This window comes from Sturnira hondurensis, unplaced genomic scaffold (assembly GCF_014824575.4).
Source record: "Sturnira hondurensis isolate 20B ecotype Veracruz unplaced genomic scaffold, ASM1482457v3 Scaffold0022215, whole genome shotgun sequence".
Classification (NCBI taxonomy): domain Eukaryota; kingdom Metazoa; phylum Chordata; class Mammalia; order Chiroptera; family Phyllostomidae; genus Sturnira; species Sturnira hondurensis.
The window spans coordinates 8,711,701-8,733,569 of NW_028094846.1; the positions used below are offsets into that span (position 1 = coordinate 8,711,701).

Consider the following 21,869-nt stretch of genomic DNA (forward strand, 5'->3'; position numbering starts at 1 on the left):
GGCGGAGCTCCTGGTGCAAACCCAGCTCTGCAGAAGTGGTCAGGCTGACAGCGGGCTCCACGAGGTTGTGGTGCCCCTCATCAGGGTCTGGGAAATAAAACAGCTCAAGTTACCAGGCGGGGGTGGGCTGCCCGGGGGGAACTGCCCAGTTGAAGCTGGGAGAAGCCTACCTCAGGTTAGGCCCCTTTGTCCCTATTTATGTTTATCTAATGAATATGTATTTATGAAGCTTCTACGGCTTGGCAGATGCTATTCTAGGCCCTAGAAAAAGAGCAGAAATATGACAAGCAGGATCTTTGCTGTCAGAGAGAACATGAGAAAAAGCCTGCCCTCCGGAGAGGTGGGAAGGGAGACCCCAGCCAGGCCGGGGCCAGGTCCTAAGGTGGGAAGGGGCCACGTGGGTTCAAGAAGGAGAAAGTGACCACTGTAGCCAGGGAGAGAAATAGGAGATGAGGCCACAAAGATCAAGCAGGGCCTGGTGGCTACCAGAGGGGTGTGACCCGTGTGTGTGTGTGTGTGTGTGTGTGTGTGTGTGTGTGTGTGTGTGTGTTTAAGCGGAGTGGTCTGGTTTCCATTCTTAAGAGCTCATTGTTTCAGCAGAGAGGGGAGAAGAGGGTGGAGTCAGGCATCCAGGTGAAGCCCGAAGACACCAGAGGGAGTTTGGGAAGTGCCTGGCACACCCTTCCTTGGCCGGGCTCCCGTCCTCACCCACCACGCCCACTGCATTCGGAATCCTAACTTAAACCTGGGCCCCCGTGGGCTACAGTTCAAGGCCCCGGGCAGGCGCGGTGGAGAATCCGGACGCATCACTTGGGTCCTCTGTGCCTCTGTGGGAGGGGTCGGGGTGCTGTGGTGTGGAGCTGGCCTTGACTGACTGTGCGGAAAGCAGAAACGGGCAGTTCTCACCAGGAAAGTGTTCCCTGGTCTACAACCATCCCCCGCTGTGATCTCAGACAGAGGTCAGTGCAGAGGGCCACCTGGGCAGCAGGGAAAGCTGGGGACACGGAGGCCAGCATTGAGTGCTGGTGGTGGATTCCCTGCAGAGACGCCCCCGGGAGCCAGCTGCACCCACCTACTTCCCAGAAGCAGGGGTCCCCCAGAGAGTGGCTGTCCCACACTCCCCCACCCCCATGAGACAAAATGGTCCTGTGATTTATGAGAAGGTGACAGACCCTGAATTGTCTCTTTTCTGCGTGGGTGCACGTGACTCCCCAAACTGTCTTTCCCTTTCTCCTCCCTTTCTTTTTTCTCTTCCCCGAAACCTTTAATTGGCAGAAGAAAGGGGACAAAGTGGAACTTTCCAGATTTTACTTTTTCTCTACCTTGATTTATAACCATTTCTCAGAAGAGATAGAAATCAAGGCCACAGAGAGGAACATGGCAAACGGGGCCAAGGTAATAGTTATCCTCGGAAAGACCTAAGCTCTCTTGCTTTTCATTTGCTCCCAAAGAGCAGCCCAGCATGCAGCCAGGAACCCACCGTAGTAGCAGATGAAGGGCTTCTGAGCTGCACACGAGGCGGCGCCCAGGCCGGGGACAATGCTCACGGAGAACAGCGTGGCGCAGATGCCCTCCTTGAAGACGGGCAGTGAGCTCCACACGGGGGCGGTGAAGACGGAGCCGCTGGACCACCTCAGGCTGCCGAGGCTCAGGTCGAAGAAGAGGCCGATCCAGGCGGAGGTGTGGCTGGTCAGGCTGTAGAGGGCCTTCACGGCGCCCCAGCTGTTCACGCTCTGCAGGTCGGCCAGGTCCGTGTGGTGCGCCCGGCAGTGCCGCAGGGCGTCCAGCCAGCTCAGCTTCTCCTCCACCCTCAAGAAGGTCTTGTTGTTGCTCACCAGCTGCGGGGCTGGGGCAAGAGAGGCTGTCACCGAATGGCCACGTCCACCCCACTCCTAGTCCCATAGACCTTTCGGCCAGGCCCCAGGCAGCCCTCCCCAGCCTCCTCTCTCCTGACCTACCCCTGGGCTTCTGGCCCTCCAGGAGCCCACAGCTCCGTCTCCAGGCCCTTGCACAAGCTGCCCTCTGGGCCTGGAAGGACTAGCCACCCCCTCGTGCTCCCTCGATCCCCTCCATCCCCTCATCTCCCCCTTTCTTTTGCCCAGCTCACTCCTCACCCCTCCACCCCATGCTGGGTGCCCAAGCTCTGTGCCGCAGCGCCCCCTCAGTTCGTGCTGAGTAACAACAGATGGCGCTTCCTGAGCACCAGTGAGGTGCCCTCAGCTCCTTGAACCCTTCCAACAACGCCCTAGGCCAGTGGCCCTCAGCCTGTTTGACAACTGAGGAAACGGGGACCAGAGTTCGGTGACTCAGCCAAGACCACCAGTGGGAAGGGGTAGAGCCAAGACCCAGGGATCTCGGGCGTGGTGGCTTCCAGTCCCAGACCCTGAGTCACCCCATGGAACTGCCTGGACGTAGTCTACAGGGGCTGCACGGCAGAATCACCGGGGGAGCCTTCCACACACGCTGGTGCTCAGGCCACACTGAGCAAGAATCCGGGTTTTCTGGGACCAGCGTCAGAACGTTTAAAAAGCCCCGGCCAAAGGACCTTTTTGCGTATATGTCTCCACCACCAGGTCTAGGCAACTTGAGAGCAAAGAATAAGCCATATTCATCACTATACTCCCAGCTCCCAGTACTTTTAGAAGGTCCTGATATGTTGAAAATGAATGAAGGAAGGAAGGAAGGCACAAGCTACTGAGCAAATCAAACTCCTGGAAACCAACCCCGTGACCTCCATGTTCACTTCCTTCCTTCCTGACTCCACACCCTTGCCAGGGTCCCAGCAAATAGGGGCTGCTCAGGGCTACTCTGCTTTGCCCAGGTGCCCTGTGTGAGGGGTGGAGGGGCGTGAGGGCCTGGGGCCAGGATGCTGGGGGCCCTGGGCCCTAAGGAAGCAGCCTCCAGCCAGAGGCCCTCAGAGAGGACAGTCAGACAGAAGAACTGTGCACACAGAGTATCCCATGTGCACGGGGTCGGGGAGGACAGGGAGAAGGACGGGAAAGGCACCTGCCGAAAGGAACGGAGCCCCTCGCACCCACCAGAGTTCCAGAAGCTTCCTGTCGCCAAGGAGAATTGGAGAATCACTGTGTTGGAGAAAGCGAATAGAAACAAAAATTACTCTTTCTTATGGCGTGAGAGTCACGTTGATAGTACTATTCCATTTGGTTTGATTGTTCAAAATCACTGGCCGTAGCTCACCAAGGCGCTGTGGATTTCAGGTTCTAATGAGACACCCGTGCCCCGCTGACCTCCTGGCGCCACACACGTGTCCCTCTGGCTGTCGTTCTGTCCATATGCATAGACTCACCCTCCAGGCTTCTCTGTCCTGGTCCCCCCAGCGCAGTCAGTGGCACCCCTCACTCCAGCATCTCCGGGCCCAACCCAGGAGTCACCGTGGGTCCCTCCCTCTCTTTCGTTCTCGACGTCCAGTCCCACAGCAAATATGGTCAGTTCCGCAGCCAACATGTCTCTCAAACCGTGGATTTTCCACTTCTTTCCAGGCCCACTGCCACCCTGGCCCAAGTCACTGGCCTCTGTCTCTGGCACTCACCGCCCCAGCCCCAGCGGGTCCCTCTGTGCTGCCCACACCTACTGTGGTCAGAGGACCTTACTAACACATTCCTTCTGGTCACCTTGATTATTCCCTTCACCGGTCGTCACATTCCACAGTAACTGTATTTACTACCTCCTTGCCAAATGGCAGCTGGGCGAAGCCAGGCACCCACCAGGCACTTAGCAAACACCTGCCGGTTAGATGCATCGGGGAGGATGTGAGTGAGTGAGCCTGGAACAGCAGGCTCTAGACTGTGCACCCTGGACCCTGCGCCCAAGGACTCAGGAGGGGAGGGCGAGAGAGGCAGCCAGCACCTGAGCCCACCAGCCCGGGCTGAGGGCTCATCGCCAGGCCTGGGCTCGCGGCCGAAAACACTGCTTTCCACTTTGTTTCCCTCTCAGCCTCCAAATCTGGGAACCTCAGGAAAGGCCCCCTTTCCCTCAGACTCCAGCCCCGGGCATGCTTGGAGCTCGGTGTGGGCACACACGTGCGTGGGAGGAGGGGGCCTTACCGACTGCGCACAGGGACACTCGTAGCCCCGGGGCCACCATAGCTGCAGCACAGGCCAGGCGGCTGGCAGAAAGGCTCCTCACCTCTGCAGAGGCTGTGCCTGGTCTTCGGGTCCCTTTGTCCCTGCTCTCCACGCCCCTCCCCTTTCCGACCCCAGCTGACAGATTTCACTAAACAAATACTTGTTCAGTGCCCACTGCCTGCCGGACACTGTGTGCAGAGCTGGGGGTGCAGCCAGAAGAGAGCCGAAAAGATGCCTGTCCTGCAAGTGACAGGGGAGGCAGCAGGGGTCAGGAAACAGGAGCAGAGCCAGGGGAGGGGAGCCCTGCTCTGGGGCTGGCCGCTGGGGCGGCAGGCAGTGGGCGGCAGAGGGCCGGCTGGGTGAGGCCTCTGGGGTCCTCGGGGGCAGAGGGCAGGCGTGGAAGGAGAGAAAAGTGCGGAGGCAGAGGCACTGGCGTGGCCCCCACCCGAGAGGGGAGAAGGCTGTGGTGTGGCCCAGAGAAGTGGAAGGACTTGCTGAAGACATGGTGGGAACCATCATGGCAGCATTTCCAACTCAGGTCACGGGGAGGCACAAGGCGGGGGTGGGGGGAAATGGCCCCTACAGGCCCCACTTCGGGGAGACCAGAGTCCCCCACAGGTCTAGACTGGGCTCTCTGCCTGACGGGCACAGACCAGAGACCAAGGCATCCCGCCTTCGCCCTCCTCCCTTCCCTCCCACCCCCAACATCCTGTTTATGCACAGAGCTCCCTCCAGCCCCCAAGGGCTAAGCTTTTGGAAACCAAAGCCTGGGAGACTTCATTCTGCCCTTCCCAGAGGAAAGGGCAGATGGCCCTCCGAAAAGGCAGCAAGGAGGGGAAAGAACTGCTAAGGCTTCCACAGCAGCATCCTGCTAGAATGTCTCTTGTGCATTCACGGCCTCAGATGACTTCATCCCCGTGGCATCCCGCCCTTGTGCCTCGGGCTCTGAGGGCCACTCACTGGGGACAGAAGAGCGCCTGGCAGTCCAGGCCTGGAAAACACCACCCCTGACAGGACCCATTTGGCCATTCACCCAAGTGTCCTCACCTCTCTTGCCTTAAAGGCCCCTCATGGCATGGGGGCACTGCCCCCTGGGGGGGCTGGCCGGCCTCTAGGCTGTGGGCTCCTTGAGAGCAGGGGCCAGGCCTCAGACACAAAGCACTCGCCCGGCGCCAAGGACGGCAAAACCTCTTAGTCCAGGGGCGGCGTTAGGGTTTGTAGTAGGAGGACTTGCAATTCTTATTCTCTTTGGGTTCCCACTTCTGCCCAGGACCCTGTTGGGTGCCCAGAAATCCTAAATGCCCAGCAGGGGGTCGGGGGCAGGGTCCCTGGTGAGGAGGGGAGGAGGACAGCCCTCCTTCCCAGGATGTGCATGTCACTGTGTTGTGTCAGGAAGCCCAGGCAGGGTACCCAACGGAGGGAGGAGGAAGCAGCCAGCTCCCTCAGTGGCCCAGGAACAAACATGGTTTGCATGAGCCACAGGAAGCAAAGAGGCTCATGGAACCTTGGAGGCATCTTCCCCACCCTACGCCCTCCGGCACAGGTCTGCCAGGCGCACTCACCCAGCGCCTAACAGACCTTTCCTCCCAGACAGGCCAGGGCCCCAGGGGGAAGCTGTCCTTCCCACACTGACTCTGTCAGAGCAGGCAGGGGGCTTTCTAAGAAGGGGTGGCCTGTGACTGTCTGGGGTCCTGTTAGAGATGTGCCCTGTGGCCGCAGGCAAGTCCAAATTCCACAGGCAGTTGGCCCGTATGTATGGAGTACATGAACGACTCATTTACTATTGTTGACCTCCTGATGTGGGCGTGACTCATTGAAGTCCGTGGGGTCTCGTGGGGCCATTTTTGCCCAAGGGGAAGGTTTTATGACACCTCCGCACAGCAGGCCCCCCACTGGTGGGCCTGTGTCCCCCCCCACCCCGAAGCTGCTATCTGAAGTCTCCCCTTGGGGCCACTGAGTCAGAGGGGGAGGGATGGAGCCCCCTCTGCATTGTGTGGGGGACTTCATGTGGACCGGTGTTTGTTACCCCGATTTTACCAGTGTCGGGTAGGAAATGGGAACTCGAGACGTGGGCTGCATGTTTGGGGCAGTCCCTCCACAAGGAAGGTGGTGGCCCCAGTGCCGTGATGGCCGGGCTCTGGGGAGGAAGCTGAGGGTGCAGCTGGGCAACCGACCTGCCTGGGCCACTGTCACAGTGGCCGCACCAGACTCTGTAACTCCGGAACAGTTCAGCTCTGGGTCAACCTGCTTCTTCACCTATAACACAGAAATAATGATAGTGCCTACCTCTTAGCGTAGTTGTATGGATGAAATAAACATTCAAAATGTTTAGTTAAGGCACTATTTTATTGCAGTGATTCCCCATATCCCTGTAGGTGAACCCTTGACCTAGTTCAGCCTGTAAGCAAGTCCGGCAGGGTCCCCAGGAAATCGCTGACCCTGAGAATTCAGGTCCATGGGCCCTGCCTCCCTCTCCAGGCTGAACAAAGTCTCTCCTTAGGGATGGGACCACCCAAGGTCTTCCTGTGCCTGGGCTGCCCCATTCTGCCAAGAGGAAGGATCCACGTAGCCCTGGCAGCCTTCACGCCCACCGTCTGGTGTTAACCAAACTGCGAACAGGCGCTGGGCAGCGGCAGGTGGGAGGCTGGGGTGGGGTCTGAGAACAAGCTCAGTGGGGATGGAGACAGGAGAGCTGTGGCGGTCAAGGGCTGTGTCCAGGACATCCGAAAACAGGGCATCCCTCCCAGAAGAACAGGAGGGACGGGCACATGCAGGCTTACCTTGTTTGACCGGCTGTTGCTTTATTGTGCTTCACAGATGTTGCATTTTTGACATTGAAGCCAAGACCCTCCACCAGCAAAAGGTTTAGAACTCGCTTTCATTGTTCTAGAAGCTGAGGGAGAAGCTGAGGGAGACCAACGAGAGGGAGGGAGTTGTGGCTCAGAGGTGACGTGATGGGTCGAGAAGGCAGGAGAGACACATCATGGTGATGGTTCATTTTCTGTGTCAACTGGACTAAGCCACCGGGTGCCCAGATATTTGGTTGAAGTTTATTCTCACGTGTCTGTGAGGGTGTTGCTGGATGAGATGAACCTCCAAATCGACAGACCGAACGAAGCAGATCACCCTCCCTGGTGTGGGCGGGCCCCATCCAATCTTTGTAGATTGTGAGTAGAGTTGAAGATTGAAGAAGAAAGAACTCTGTGTGTGTGTGACTGTGTTAGATCTGGGACATGGGTCCTCGTCCTTGGACTGGGACTTGCGTCATTGTCTTTCCTGGGTCCCCAGCCCACTGATGGCAGGCTGTGGGACTCCACAGTCCCGTGAGCCAGCCCCTGGTAATAAATCTCTTTATAGAGAGGCAGACAAACAGATCTCCTGTTGGTTGCTTCTCTGGAGAGCCCTGACACAGGGGACCAAGTGGAAGGTGAAGCAGAAGGTCGGTGGAATGCTCTAGAGGCCTGGCAGGAAGGGGGCTGGGGGAAGTGAGCCAGCGGGGTCGCCGGTGAACGTGCCCAACCCCGGCCGGCTCTGCCTCTCCCCTCTGCGGGCTTCGGGGCCCCCAGCATCCTCATTCTCTGAGCACTGAGAGCCAAGGCACCTCTGTGCACACACCCCAAGGGCCCGGACAGTTGTGACTATGCCGTGACAGACCCCTCTCCGAGGCACTGTGGGTTCAGCCCCAGACCGCCACAACGAAGCGAGTCGTAATCTTGTTTGGGGGGGGGGAGAGTCTCACCCTCAGTTTGTAAAAAACGGGACATGGGTAAAGCACTATAAAGCGAGGTGTGCCTGTGCCTCCTGAGGCAGGAGCCCACAGGGCCTCTGAGGACAGGAACATGTCACCTGCAGGCACTCCGACGTGGGAAGTAGCGTGACACGCACACAGCTCGGAGGACATGCAGATCTGAGCCTGGGCCCAACCGCTGTGAACTGCGCACGGCCGGGTGAAGGCGAACTTGGGCCGGAGGGAGACGAGCAAGCTCGTTCGGTGCACAGCATGCCTGAGCCGGGGGCTGTGCTGGACGGAAGACCCCCTTTGTCTGCTGGAGACAGGTAGGTATTTGGTCACCAGCTGGGGCCCTGCGTGGAGGGGGAGGTCCCACTGACCAAGGAGGGAGTATGTCCTTTTCAGAGGCCCGGGCAGGCGTTGGCACTGGGACAGTCTTCACGTGGTGGCCGCGTGGCCTGCCTGGCTCTGTGCTGGGGATCAGAGAGGAGCCTGGGTCTAGAGGACCAGGGTCCTGGGAAGCTCTCAAGGCCGGGAATGGGGCCCAGAAAGCCAGCTCCCAGAGCTGGGCCCCACCCTCCCCAAGGCCCCCTCAGCCTGCTGGGCCACTCACCATGTTGTTCATGTGACTGTGTTGTCACTGCTGTTGGCACCATCAGTGATGGGTTCCCAGGGGCCAGGGCCATGCAGAGTGCCTGGTACATAGCAAGTGCTTGGGAAACGTGTCCTGAACCAACAGGGGACTCGCTGTGGGGTCCCCTGTGTAGGGACCCTGAGCTCGGCGCTGAGAGCCCTGAGCCTGGGCAAGGTGGCCCAGCAGTGAGGCGTGGGGCTGAGAACCAGGCAGGCCCAGGCTTCACGGTTTCCCAGCTGGGCTGTCATTGTCACCGTGTTTAGAGGAGGGAGGACACCACCAGGGAGTCACTTTTGTTTAATCACTAATTAGCTACAAATAAAGTAACACTCACTTCAGGGGCCGCAGCGCATGCGTGTGGCTTGCTTCGGTGTTTGAGTCAACGCCAGCGGTCCTCCCAGGGAGCGATTTTCACACTCACTTTGCCACCCAGAGAAGGGACGTCATGGTGCCTCCCCTCTCCACTTTAGGCAGAGCCCAGGACCCCCAAGGACCCCTCTGTCACAGGGCCTGGTGCCTGCCTCAGGCGAGGGAGGCCTGCAGGGCATTCTGCAGATGGGACTGGGAGAGGATGGGACTGTGGGATTATAAAGTCCCAGGCGAACAGGATCATTATTACAACCTGTCTCCACATCCCAGCCCATCCGCCATCCAGGTGACAAAGAGGTAAATCTAACTGGAGCTCACATCCCAGCCCCAGTGTCCACTGTAACCTTGCCTCATGGACCTTCTCGGCCACCTCCTCCTTACGCTGAACACAGGAGAACGCTCAAGTGTTCTTACGAGGGCACTGGTGATAACGCAAGTATGAGGCACCAGGAAGGGGCGGCAGAGATGGACCACCTGCTCCTTCCACCCATTTCCTCTCATTCTCGGGAGAAGCTTGGCCAGCCTCCTTTGCAGCTAAGTGTGGCCTGGTAGTGGTGCTCTAGCCGCAGAAGTGGGGGTGAGGCTGGCTGCTCCCAGGATGAACGCTGGAATCCTCCCCTGTGACCCTCTGTGACCACCATGCAGGAAACACCATGGAGGGCCAGCTCAGCTGTAGGGGTCACAGTGCTGACCCCCGTGCAGTTTTCAGTCCACTTTTGACCCCCCAAACTAAAACTCACAGTCTACTGTTGGCGGGAAACTTTACCGGCAACGTAAACAGTTGGTTACCATATTTTGCATGTTATGTGTATTATACACTGCACTCTTATAATAAAATTGGACAAAAGAAAACGTCATTAAGACAATGATAAGGAAAATGTATTTACAGTACTGTACATATTTATTGACAAAATCTGCATGTAAGTGACCTCACTTTGAACCCGTGTTGTGCAACTATAACCCCCCCACATGGGCCACCCAAAGAGGTCGCCACTCAGTGTCATCGCTTCCGTGACAAATGGGGATCTGGAGGTGTCCGCGCTAGAGAGGAGGCCGTTAGGGACTAGAGTGGCACCTGTGGACAGACCTCGAGCACAGAGGCCGAAAGAGCCAGGAGTATGACCGCCGTCCTCCGTCTGGACGCCACCCAGAGAGAAAAAGGGACGCCAGCCAGGCGCGGCAGCCCCAGGAGCTGTACTTGGCAGGAGCTCGGGAGCCTCGGATTGTCGGCGTCTCTTTATCTCGCACGGCAGGCTGTTCCCTAACTGCTGGCCATGGGGGTGCCCTGGCAAACAGGTCCTTGTCATGGGGACATGCGGGAGGAAAAAGGGCCATGATCCTCACACAATACATTCGCTCCGACTTTCCACTTACCGTTAGCCACGCTGAAGTCGCTGGGGATTTACATTTATTTATCTGTTCAGAATATTATCTTTTGTTCCTAACATAGAGGTACTAGAAGTTCCCGTGATAGAAACCGGGTAATTTTTCCATAGAAACAGTATAATAGGATTACGATTCTAGCCAAGGTCGGACACACTATTTATAGAAACCATCAGAAAGCTCGCGGGAACCAGCACGTCAGAGAGCAAAGGAAACATCCCGACTCGGGTGAAGCTTTGTGAGGTGCCTGCCGATCGGTCAAGCAGGACTGTGCCTACGCCACCATGTTAAGTCCCCCAAAGATGTGCGATTAGGGGCCAGGAACCAGGGGGCCCCTGGCTGCGGGCAGCACCCCGACTGGACACAGTGCTGCCAGCGTGTGGTAAAGGCCAGTCACCTGGGTCAGGGCAGTCCGAGGCTGACCAGACACCACGGCCTCCAGGATCCTGGGGACCTTAATGAGACACTGAGCCCCAGTCCAAGGCATTAGGACACTGGGTCACCGGTGGCCATGCAGGCATGTCAGCATGGAAGATGCTCTCTCCGTGCTTCCTGGGCTTCCTCTCAGGTCAGATCCCGGAATTTGGCTCCCCTGGAATCACGACCTTGTCTTCACAAAACTGGAAAACCAGGATGCTTGTAAGGAAAAGGAAACCCAGATGACATCAAGGTAGAAAAAAGAGACGTGTGGCTGCTTCTCTCTCTCTGTTGTGAATGTTCCTTTTCCCCAGACTCCAGCAGGACGTGGGTGGGCTGTGCGCTCCTGGCCCCCCCCCCCCAGGGGATGTCCCGGGATGGGGGTTGGGAAGAGCAATGCACAATGTTTGGGAAGAAAGGCCCGTAGCCCACAGGGAAACCCCAACATCAGCGTCTGCCTAGCGCTTCGCCCGCCCCCTGGCAAAATCTTAGAGAAGGAAACCACGTGAGGCTCTGGTCCAGGGTCAGCAGACAGATTTCCTCGGCCCTCCCAGAACATGTCCTTGACACCAGTGTGGTGCTGGGTGCCATGAGAAGGCACCAACCTGGAGCTGTGGGTCTTGGTACACGTCTGTCCAAATGAGCATAATTATGTGTGTGTGATTTGTGAAGCAGTTTTACAGGGACACCTCGATTTTTTGTAAGACCCAGTTTCCCGATATGTAGGCCACTGGGCTCCTGTGCCCTGCTTGGCCGGAAGGAGACTCATTGAATAGCCACACAGCTGAGCAAAGGAAATGGGCTGTAGGTCCAGGCAGGTCGGTGGCCAGGACAGGGACACGGTGCCCACATTCATGGGGCTGGTCGCTGTTGAGATGGAGTCAGCCATTTTCACTGGAGTTTTGAGCTCAGGGCTGTGGGGTGTTTACAGACCATGGGGTTGGGAGAGGGGGCTGGGATGCTTACCACCACACACACTAAACAGCGTGACAGCCACATTCCCCTTTGGTGGTGACACAGTAAGATCAAGGGTCGTCACCAGGCTGAGGGATGTGAAATGACCGGCTAGGAAATGCATCAGAAAGGCTGCGGGCGGCTCCCCAGGAAGGCCCAATGGCCGGGCCATGGACAGGCACACGCAGGGTTGGCCCGGAGGAAGCGGGGAGGAGTCACGGGGTGGGGGGCGGGGGGCAGGCACTATTTCACATGCAGGTGGCTGTCCTGTTCTCAGTTCCCAAGTTGGCCTTTCCGGTGGCAACTTGCATTTGAGGTGAGGAAGAGGAAGGAAGTAGATGGCCCAGGGACAAACCAGGAGAAACTGGGCTTCTCACCCAGATCCTGAGTGACTTCAGTTCCCTGGAAGCTGTGTTCCTCTGACTCTTCCTCAAGCACAAACTACAGCTGCTCTCAGAATGGCCTTCCCTTTGGTACCCCCTCCCCACCTGCACCCCCAGAGGCTGCTCCCCGTTAGCCCTGCACCCATGTGGCTTCTTGCCATGCCCTGCTTCCAGAAGAAGCAGATGAGACTGGGTGGCAGGGGGAAGGGACAGGGCCAGCCGTGCAGACAGGACAGGGAATCAGAAATCCGCCTGCTGAGACTGATGCCCACCCCCTGGGACCCCTGCAGTGCAGAGAATCAGCACGACGTGTGCACCTTGAACCAGAGAGACTTCTCAGCCCAAGACAGCTTTGGCCCCAGGGAGGGTCCATTCCTGTCGTCGGGAGCACATGGCAGAAGGAACTGCATGTGGGCTCCCAGAAGTCAGTCCTGGGACAGGCCCCTCCTCCTGCTAGGGAGGTCCTGCTGGGGAGGAGCCAGCGATTCTCGCTTCTCAGGAGGTGCACCCTGTCCTTTGGCCATAGCCTGCCTGGTCCCTCAGGGGAACTTTGGAATCAGACCCGAGTCCCTCATCTCAGTGGCCAAGGCACCCCAGGTTCAAAGCTTCAGTGACACCCCAGGCTGGCATGAGGTTCTGGGCATTGTGACCTCAGCTGTGCCCCACAGAGGCGGCTGTCCCACCCTCTCCTTGACCTGTAGTCAGCACAGGACAGTGGCCTGGTCACAGGCCGGTCGTGGGGAAAGAACACTCTGGCCTCCTCCATCATGTCGGCCAAGAGGGCAGGACTGAAGAAAATAAACCCGGTAAAGGAGACGCAGCTGCACCTCCAGGCTCCCACTGAGGGGGGAAAGGGGGTGCAGAGTCTGAATCCTTAGCTTGTTTCTTCTGTCCCTGAGCATAAAGTGGCCTCTCAGCCTAGAAGGAAGGTGGGGTGACTCCTGGCCTTGGGTGGGATGGAGAGGGGCCTCCAATGACTCAGGACATGGCACACCGAGCCATACCCCGACCACTCCAGGGATGTGACCCCTACGCCAGGCCCGCATCTCATGGCCTATCTCCGGTGTACAATAACATCATTATAGAGCCATCCCCACTTTACAGAGGAGGAAGTGGAGGCCAGAGAGACTGAACTTGCCCATTGGCCAGTAGGGAGGACAGCTGAGATTAGAACCGGGGCCTGTGCTCCTGAAGAAGTGCTCGCATGGCCTCCCTACAGCTCTCTGGAAGTGCTTCCCCACCCAGGCAGGCCCGGGGGACGGGGTCAGGGGAGAGGGGGAAGTGGGGGCAGGCGCATGCTCACCGATATGTGTGACAGCAGGACAGAATTGAGTTGTCTTGACTGGGGGCTCGGGGACATGCAGGCCTGAGGTCTAGCACAGCTGGACAGGCAGGGCCGGAGGGCGGGGGGGGGGGCTCCTCCTGCAAGCAGGGGGCGGCGGGGGAGGGGGAAGCCTCCCAGCCTGGATGCCTGACAGGCGGAATCCCCGCTGCCCCCTCCGCAGGGCAAGAACTACAAGGCCCTTTGCCTGGAATTGAGGCCGGAGTCAATCAAAGTAAGAAGCCGTTTTGAGGCCGTGCTGGCAGCCAGGCCTGGGGGCCCTGGGGAGGTGACTTGGAGTCAGGGGTCATTCTCTGTTGCTGGGGGCCAAGACCTGTGCCAGGTGCTGGGGCTCACTGAGAGACAGACAAGCTCCCCGCTTGCATAGAACGCCACACTAATAACTAATCAGATACATACACAGTTTCACTTCTGTGCAGAAAGGTGAAACAGGGAGCCCGGACAGGAAGGCTGCGGCAGACGGGGGGTCAGGAGCGGCCGTCCTCTGAGCCGAGGGCTGGAGGACCAGTCTCCAGCCACTTGGAGGCACGGCGGGTGGGGTGGGCAGAGGACGAAGCTGTGCAGGGGCCTGGGGCCCAGCCAGAGCTGAGGCCCGGGGGACAGTGGGGTGGACGAGCTCAGAGAGAATTGAAGGGTGGAGGTGAGACCGCCAGACCACCTGTTTGCCCTGGCCCAGAGGCAGACACAGAAACTGGGGGGGATCCCTCCTGCCCCACCTACCCCACAGCTGCACTCTGTGCTTCTGGTTTCAATCAACAGACGTGTGACTACAAAGGAATTAAACCAGAAGGGCCATTTACCAAAACGCGGGGGACTCAGGAGCTAAAGGTAGGTGTGTGAACCCAGGTGGTAGGGTGGGATCAGCCCGCTGAAGGCGGAGGCGGGGGGGGGCTAGGATGGGGGGGTGCGTGCAGCAGAGCAAGTTCCATTGGGAAGGACCGTGGGTATCAACGGTTGTGCTTTGGGCCCCGTGACTTCCTTCCCTCGGGTTCTTTTTGTTTGTTTCTTTTAGCTCTTCATTTTCAAATAAGTTTGGACTTACAGAAAACTTTCAAAAATGGCACAGTGAATTGCCGTGTCCTGTCCCCCAGATTCCCCAACTGTTGGCATTTTATGATTGTCCTCTCTCTCTCTCTCTCTCTCTCTCTCTCTCTCTCTCACACACACACACACACACACTGTTTCCCGAACCATGTGAGGGCATGCTTCTCTCAAATTTCAGTGTGAGTTTCCTTAAAAACAAGAACACTCTCTTACATGGCCATGGCAAAATTCTCAAAATATTAAAATCAGGAAATTAACATCGATACTCTACCCCTCTACAGCCCTTATGCTAATTTCAACCATTATCCACTGAGGTCTTTTGTGACCAAAGAAAAAAACAGCTTTTTTTGTCTGGGACCCAACCTGGGATCACGCATATGTCCAGGGTCCGGGTCTCTTTCGCCTCCTGACATCTGGAACAGTCCCTCAACCTCTGTCTCGTGGGACAGTGACGTTTTTGAGGGCTGCAGACCATTTGCTTTGTGGAATGACCCTTAATTTGGGCTGCCCGCGCAGTTTTGACGGTCAGCTCGCAGAAGAATCGGAGGCACACAATGTCTGCGCGTCCCTCCATCCTGTTAGCTCCCTTTGTGTCCTCCCGAACGGGACGCATCTCTCTGTCCCTCCTCTGGCCACAGCCCAGGCCCTTTCCCCCTCTGGCAAGGTCCCTTCCATCCGAGACGTTCTTTACTCCTTCTCTTCCCTCTTTTATTTCCTCAGAATGAACTCAGGGAGGTGAAGGAAGAGCTCAAGGAAAAAATGGAGGAGATAAAACAGGTAACAGGATGAGACTTTTCAGAACTGGGAGGTAAAGGGTCTCTTCCAGGAAAGTGCAATGGGTAACTCTGAGCAGCAACAGACGTCAGGAATTTCATGGAGAAACCTCTCAGATGAACTCGGCCTCTGCAAACCAGGCGGCTCAGGATATCTATTCCTTACTTGTCTGATGCATAAACCCAGTGTTTGAATGCCAAGGACTCTCTGAGGGGTCTTATGGATGAGGTTGGGGAGATACATATGACATTGGGAGGGCGCTGATTGGAGTTCAGGGGCAGCCAGGGACCCATTCAGTTCTAGTCACGTGCCCCAAGCAAGCTGCAGGGCGACACCTCTCTTCCTGCCTGTTTGACGGCATTGCCTGGAGCACCTGCAGGGAGAAAGGGATGCTCCAGCGAGAAGGCACAGTTGACGCTGTGGTCCGAGCGCGAGAAGCCTGGGGGTAGGGCCAGGTTGGGCCGAGGCTGGTGGTGGTGGTCACTTCCTGGTACCTGCACCCCCGGGCCCTTCATTGGCCCCTTGGGGAGAACGTGGCTTTAATGGGCCGTGACTAGTCTATTCCACGAGCTTCATCCAGCTCCCTCCAGCAGACAGCTGCTGCCCTTGACCTAACACGCCTCCAGAATGACTCCACCGTCGGTGATGTGCCCTGTGCCTTTCTTCCTTGTTAGATAAAAGATGTAATGGACAAGGATTTCGATAAACTGCAGGAGTTTGTGGAGATTATGAAGGTAAGCATTGACCGCGTGCCTCCCCTGGGCCAGCACCAGACTAGGGTGTGTGGAAAGAGATATAGACCAGGTCCCAGACGCTATTGCAAGAAAGAATGAACACATGAGTGACGGGCTAAATGATAATAGGATGTCAGTTCATCGAGAGTTTAGAGCAGTAAGGAAGGAATGTGGGCTGGGGTAACCAGAAACGTCCTCATCGGGAAAGTGGGTCTCCAGGTGAGCCCTGAAGGCCACGTTGGAAGCTTGACGCGAACCTGACCAAAAGCCCAGTTAGATTATTTCTAAACTCAACAATCACTAAGAGGGTCATCAGGTTTCGAGATCGTGGTGCGCAGACTTTGCTACATTTCAGAATCACCAGCACAAATAAAGAAAAGACAGCCCAGGTCCTCTTCTTTTATCTCATTTTAAAGCTTTTTAAAAATTTATTTGTATTTCTAATTTTATTATTATTATTTCATCTCCACCCAAGGACATGTATTTATTAATTTTAGAGAGAGAAGAGGAAGGAGAGAGAGACATTGATGTGAGAGAGAAACATGGATCAGTTGCCTCCTGTCCACGCTCCAACTGGGAATCGAACCTGCAAACCTTTTGGTGTGAGGGACAACGCTCCAACGAACTGAGCCACCAGGCCAGGGTGAGCCCAGGTCCCGTTTGGATAGGTCTTGTAGCCTTGGATTTTTCTCATGGTCTCCAGGAGAAAGTTTGAGAGCCACCAATGTAGAAGCATAAAAGGCAAAAGCAGGTCCCTATAAAATTTCCAGAGTAGTAGCTGCCCCTACGAGGTATTAAAACTCATCCAGAAGCCACAGCAATCAAATCGAGGTGGTTCAGCCCAAGGATAACCAGCAGAGATAACCCTGGAACAGCCTCTCTCCTGGGGTTGCAATGAGAATACCTGTGAGGCTTTCTAAGGTTCACACTCCCAGGCCTGGGCACAGACGGTGACGGTGACGGTGGAGAGAGCTCAGACATCTGTGTGACGGTGATGTTTGCCGCTGGAGAGAGCGGGGCCCTCAGCGCTGCTGCCGCAGTGATGACTCACTGCGGCTGCGCCCAGGAGTTGCCTGTGCTGCGGTTCTGACCTCCCTGTACTCAGGCTGCGCCCCAATACTACACCAGAACCCCTTGGGGTGAGGTCCGGGGTCAGTGGTTTTTCGAGTTCCCCTTGTGATTCCATTGTATGCTCTAGTTTGGGAACCTCGGCTCTATAAAATTTAAAATAGGAGAAAGACGGTTTTTTAAAGGTCAGTGAGAAGGAAAGTGTTATGTAATAATATTAACATTGCTTGCACACATGAAGAGAAAACTTAATTCAATCAATTCTGTAAGCTGGAAGAGTCTACAAAGTGAATTTAAATGCTAAAAACCATTAAGAAGAAAGTCTATATAATAAGTATTTAACCAGAGGTTCTAAGCATAAATACAATGGAAGAAATCACAAAGGAAATACTGGTATATTTAACAATTTAAAAAATTAAAATTAGAACAGAACAGCCTCATAAACAATGAAAAAGAAAACAACAGTTTTAGAGAAACTTTTTTCACAAATAGGATAGACACAGACAAAAGTTTTTTTATCTGTAATGCGTGGAGCTCACACAAATTGGTAAGAACCAGATAGAAAAATGAGGAAAGGAAAATCCACACAAGAGAATATAACCAAAAAGCAATAAACATTAAAAAAGTTTACCTCGTGAGCAAATGAAAACAGTAATTAGATAAGTGTCACATTCGAATAAGCAGTTTTAATCTATGACAGCTACAGAATAAGATAGGAACACTCGGTACTGCTGATCAGAGTTCAAGTTTGTAAAACACTGAAAAAGGAACCCTGACCAGTACGGCTCAGTGGGTTAGGCATCATCCCACAAAGCAAAAGGTCTCTGGTTCGATTCCTGGTCAGGGCATGTGCCTGAGTTGCAGGTTCTGTCCCTGAACGAAGAGGGGGCATGTACTAGAGGCAACCGATCAATGTTTCTCTCTCATATCGATGTTCCTCTCCTTCTCTTTCTTCCTTCCTTACCCTCTCTCTAAAAATAAATAAAATCTTTTTTTTAAAGTGTTGAACCTTCTTGACTCATCCATTTTACTTCTCAGAATTTAACCTCTAAGATGGTCAGAATAGCTAGCATGGATGGATGTATATGTATCTGTATCTGTATATATGTATATGTATATGTGTATATATATGTACGTGTGCATGTGTATACACACATATAGTAGAATAAATTTGGAAATAACCACAATTTTAACAGAGAAAAAGCCAAATAAATGATGATATATCCACATAATGAAAATCAGGAACTTTTAGACAGTATTTAAAAAGAACACTTATAATGAGAAGTAAAAAAAGCAAGATACAAATAACGTATACAAGCTGATCTCACTTCAATGGGAAAAAAAACCCCAGGTAAATGGACATAGAGAAAAAGACTGGGAAGAAAGAGACCAAAAGGACTGTTGCTGTTTCTAGGTGATGGTAATTTCTTCTTTTGTGTTCCTCCGTAGTCTCCAGAATTTCTGCAAGGGCAAGTGATATTTCCATAGTGAAATACCAACACGGGGGGGGGGGGGCGTGTGTTGGTGGATAGGACTGGACAGCAGAGGCCAGAAGGAGGCTATTTTGGGCGCGGGCACAGCTTGCGCGCAGCAGGGAGGCAGGAGGAACATGAAGTGTATCACCGTCAGCGGGGAGATCGGTCTTCCAAGTGGGGTCCTTTGGGGAAACTGTGAGAAATGAAATGGACGGGGCACCAGGGCAGTGGGGCGGGAAGGCTGTTGAAAGGCAGGCAGACGCGTCGGGACTTGGCCGTGCGAGCAGCCAGGGGCCTCTGGAGATTCTTAATCAAAGAACATGCCAGCAGCAGCATCTCATAAAGCTGCCAGGCCGCTGCTTGCTAGGTGGCCTTGGCGCCCTGGGGAGCAGGTGGGGGTCATCTGCAGCGAAAATATCAGACAGGCAGCTGCATCCGGCTCAAGGTGGAGAAAACCCGGCCAGGTGTAGGACAAAAGGGTGAGTCAGAAAGATGCACTGAAGGGAAAACAGCGTTCTGGTGGCCAATTCAATGCAGAGAATGAAAGAGAGGCCGGCAGCCATGAGAGCACCAAAGCTTTAATCCGAGTGATTAGAAGACAGCGGTGGTGATGACGAGGGTGGTCGGGAAATAGAACTAATTTACAAGAGAACCTCAGGGGGTCAGTTTGGGACATAAAGAGTTAGAAATGACGGCCAGACCTGTCAGAATATGGGATGTTTCGACTCTGGTGTTTTGGACTCAGGAGAAATTTTGACTTTAAAAATATTTTGACTCTACTTCGGGTTATAAATATTTAATTCAAAATTTAAACTAACATTTAAAGCTGCTTTTCAAAAAGGTATTTTTTGAAATCATCTCCTCCCAGACAGTGTAATTTTTCGATCAGGTTTTTACCACAGTTCAGTAAACTTTTGATTTTTTTATTACAATTATTTTCCTCGAAGCAGATTATTTTCAGTTTACATGTTATGATATTTGACCCAACCTTGTTATGCCCATTACGGTCTATGATAGCATCTGCTGTCTTAGAATCTCTTTAGGAACTACTTACTATTCCTACCCAATTTTCCCAGGTCACATTTATAGACCTAAACTTTGCCAAGAAGGTTTTACCATTCTTTCAGTTCCTAGTAAATAATACATGTGAGGGGCCATTCGAGCTACTTCCGGTTTTATTTTGTGTTGACCATTTCTGCCAGAACTGGGTAAAAGATGGAGCAAACGAACACACAGGATCGGGGTGCGTGTCGGGGGTCAAAACGCTGGTGTCAACACGCCTTTTGTAGGAATGGGGGTGTCACACGGTTTCCTGTCTTGGTTCTGCCATTGCAGGCCTTGAATTGAGATGGATAACGGTTTCATCGGAGTGTGAGTGAGTTCAGGTGAAACCACTCCTGGTCTCCGACTCACCTGGGGACTTTACACAAACCCCTAGGGACTCTACCTATTGCTCGGCCCCATCACGGAAAGGGGGAGGTGGCCCATGTCAGGTACACCCGAAAGCCACCGCGGCCAGCGAGCATTCCAAGGGAGTAAGGCGTTGAGGCGTGATCTCTGAGTGGAGGGGAAAGGGGTTCCAAAGACCCTTCAAGATGTAGCTTCTCGCTTTGAATTCTCTCTTGAAGGAAATGCAGAAGGATATGGATGAGAAGATGGATGTTTTAATAAATATACAGAGAAACAACAAGCTGTAAGTATAGCCCTCACCCTCTCTCCTCGTCCCTAAAGAATTTTCCCCTTCACTTAGCTAAGTGTCCTCAGGGTTCAAGGACTCTCAGCCTTTCAAGGAGCTGTCTTGCTGTCTCTGGCCCCAGTGGCTGGGAGTTAAGGCCGTCCACGGCCACCTGTGCTGTCGTGATCTCCTTGTCATTTGGAAATTGTCTCCCCATCGCCGCCCCTCCCTGACTGCCCAGTCAGCTTAGAAGAGGACCAAAGGAGCATCAGGGCCTCAGGCTGATAGGAAAGCCTGACATGGACTCTCATCTCCGGCTCAGGAACCTGGAGGGAGCTGACGGAGCATCGCGGGCTGTTCACAAGAAGCACACGGCACTGCAGAAGCCCAAAAAAGACCCACTGGATTCTCTCCATCAGTGTGGGACCTGCTGTGTGAGTGAAGCCTGCCCCAGGGCTCCTGCTCCTCCCTCTCCTCCCCTCAGTCTCTCCACTCACCCTGGTACCTCTAGCTGTAAGGGAAGCAGCTGCAACCCTCTGCAGGCCCAGGAGGCCTCTGCAGCCTGAGCCCTCTCAGGGGTCTTGCCCTCTAGGCCTGGGACATTCAAAGTCATGAGCAAGCAGGACGCAACTCTGGATGTGCCTGCCCCCAAGTGCCACGGTGTTGTTCTGTCCTTTCCTGTAGCCAAACCTGACGGGGTGCCCAGCAGTCTGGCCATCTTGGACCAGGGAAAAATGATCTTTCTTGTGCCGTTTCTATCCTCTACAAGAGAAATGTTTGTTGTGTGCCCTAAAGAACAGCTACAATCAGGGGTAGGTGGATCCAGACGAGACGTGCCTTGTCTCAGTCGGGTGTCCCGTGGTCCCAAAGGCAGTGCACTCAGGCCAAGTTCACATCAGGCCTCGCCTGTGCCCCCGCAGACTCTGCCCCTACCACCTCCACGCAGTCTCAGAGGAGGTGCGGCCCCAGGAAAGGAGGGCTGGGCAGCCCAGCCCGGGGGCTCCTGTGGAGGGGCAGGTGCCTTGCTAGTGGCTGGCCTGCCCTTGCCTCAGGTGTCCGCCTCTCTCCCCCTCTGGCAGGACACCTTCACGCCAGGCCTGGGCATCCTTCTCACCCTCGGCATCTGGAGCTGCTTTCTGGTGTATGTGTACTTGAACCTCCACATGACCGAGGAGGACATGCTTCCCACTTAGTGCCGCTGCTGCACCTGCCAGGGCTCCAGTTCGCCCTCCCCACTCCTTGAGCCGCACAGTGAAGGCTGTCACCCCTTCCCTCCCACTCCACCCCAGGCCTGCCTCCACCCAGATTAAAAGCTCCATCGAAATCCGAAGGGGGTGTCCCTAACCTTAAGTATGCAAAGGGTGTTACTTTTTTGTTCTAAATCGGCGTATTTCAGATTCGAACCCCTCTTCCTGGTTGTCCTGGAAGGTCATCCTCCCCAAAACACTATCTCTCTCTTAACTCCACCTCGTTCTGCAAAGGCCCCAGGTCAGAAGAAGGGGAGGCCCTGATATATCAGACGCCTTTCTGTGTGGTGACAGGAGACACCCCCACTGCCCTGTCCACCCCCTCCCTCCATGTCCTTGGCTCCTACATTGTGTGGGTGCGGGAGGAGACCAGAGACTTTGGGGCAGTGTACGGAGGCCTCAGACCCAGGGTCTGGCTTGCAGGAGGGCTCAGGACCTGGTGCTCACAGGTGCCCTTGGGCTCTGAGGATCCACCCTCCTTACCCTCTGGCAGGTTTCTTCCCTCCCTCCTCCCCCACCAAAAGGATACAGAGGCCTAAGGCCTTTGCAAAGGCA

At 55.0% G+C, this 21,869-nt stretch overlaps 2 protein-coding genes across 2 annotated transcripts; one reads left to right on the forward strand and one right to left on the reverse strand.

Moving 5' to 3' along the window:
• Window positions 1–1,418: 1,418 nt before the first annotated feature.
• CLEC20A (C-type lectin domain containing 20A) lies at window positions 1,419–4,516 on the reverse strand. The gene is made up of 3 exons (XM_037035294.1): window positions 4,065–4,516; window positions 3,039–3,083; window positions 1,419–1,846 (listed from the first exon to the last, which is right to left on the reverse strand). The coding sequence occupies exons 1-3, from the start codon at window positions 4,102–4,104 to the stop codon at window positions 1,419–1,421; spliced, it is 513 nt and encodes a 170-aa protein (XP_036891189.1). The 5' UTR covers window positions 4,105–4,516.
• An 8,206-nt stretch (window positions 4,517–12,722) lies between these two features.
• Window positions 12,723–21,408, forward strand: TEX35 (testis expressed 35). Its single transcript, XM_037035094.1, is given in 8 exon segments — window positions 12,723–12,761; window positions 13,461–13,565; window positions 14,057–14,125; window positions 15,062–15,118; window positions 15,790–15,849; window positions 20,021–20,087; window positions 20,287–20,501; window positions 21,120–21,408. Coding segments are annotated over 8 exon segments (753 nt in total). The 3' UTR covers window positions 21,261–21,408.
• The last annotated feature ends 461 nt before the right edge of the window (window positions 21,409–21,869 follow it).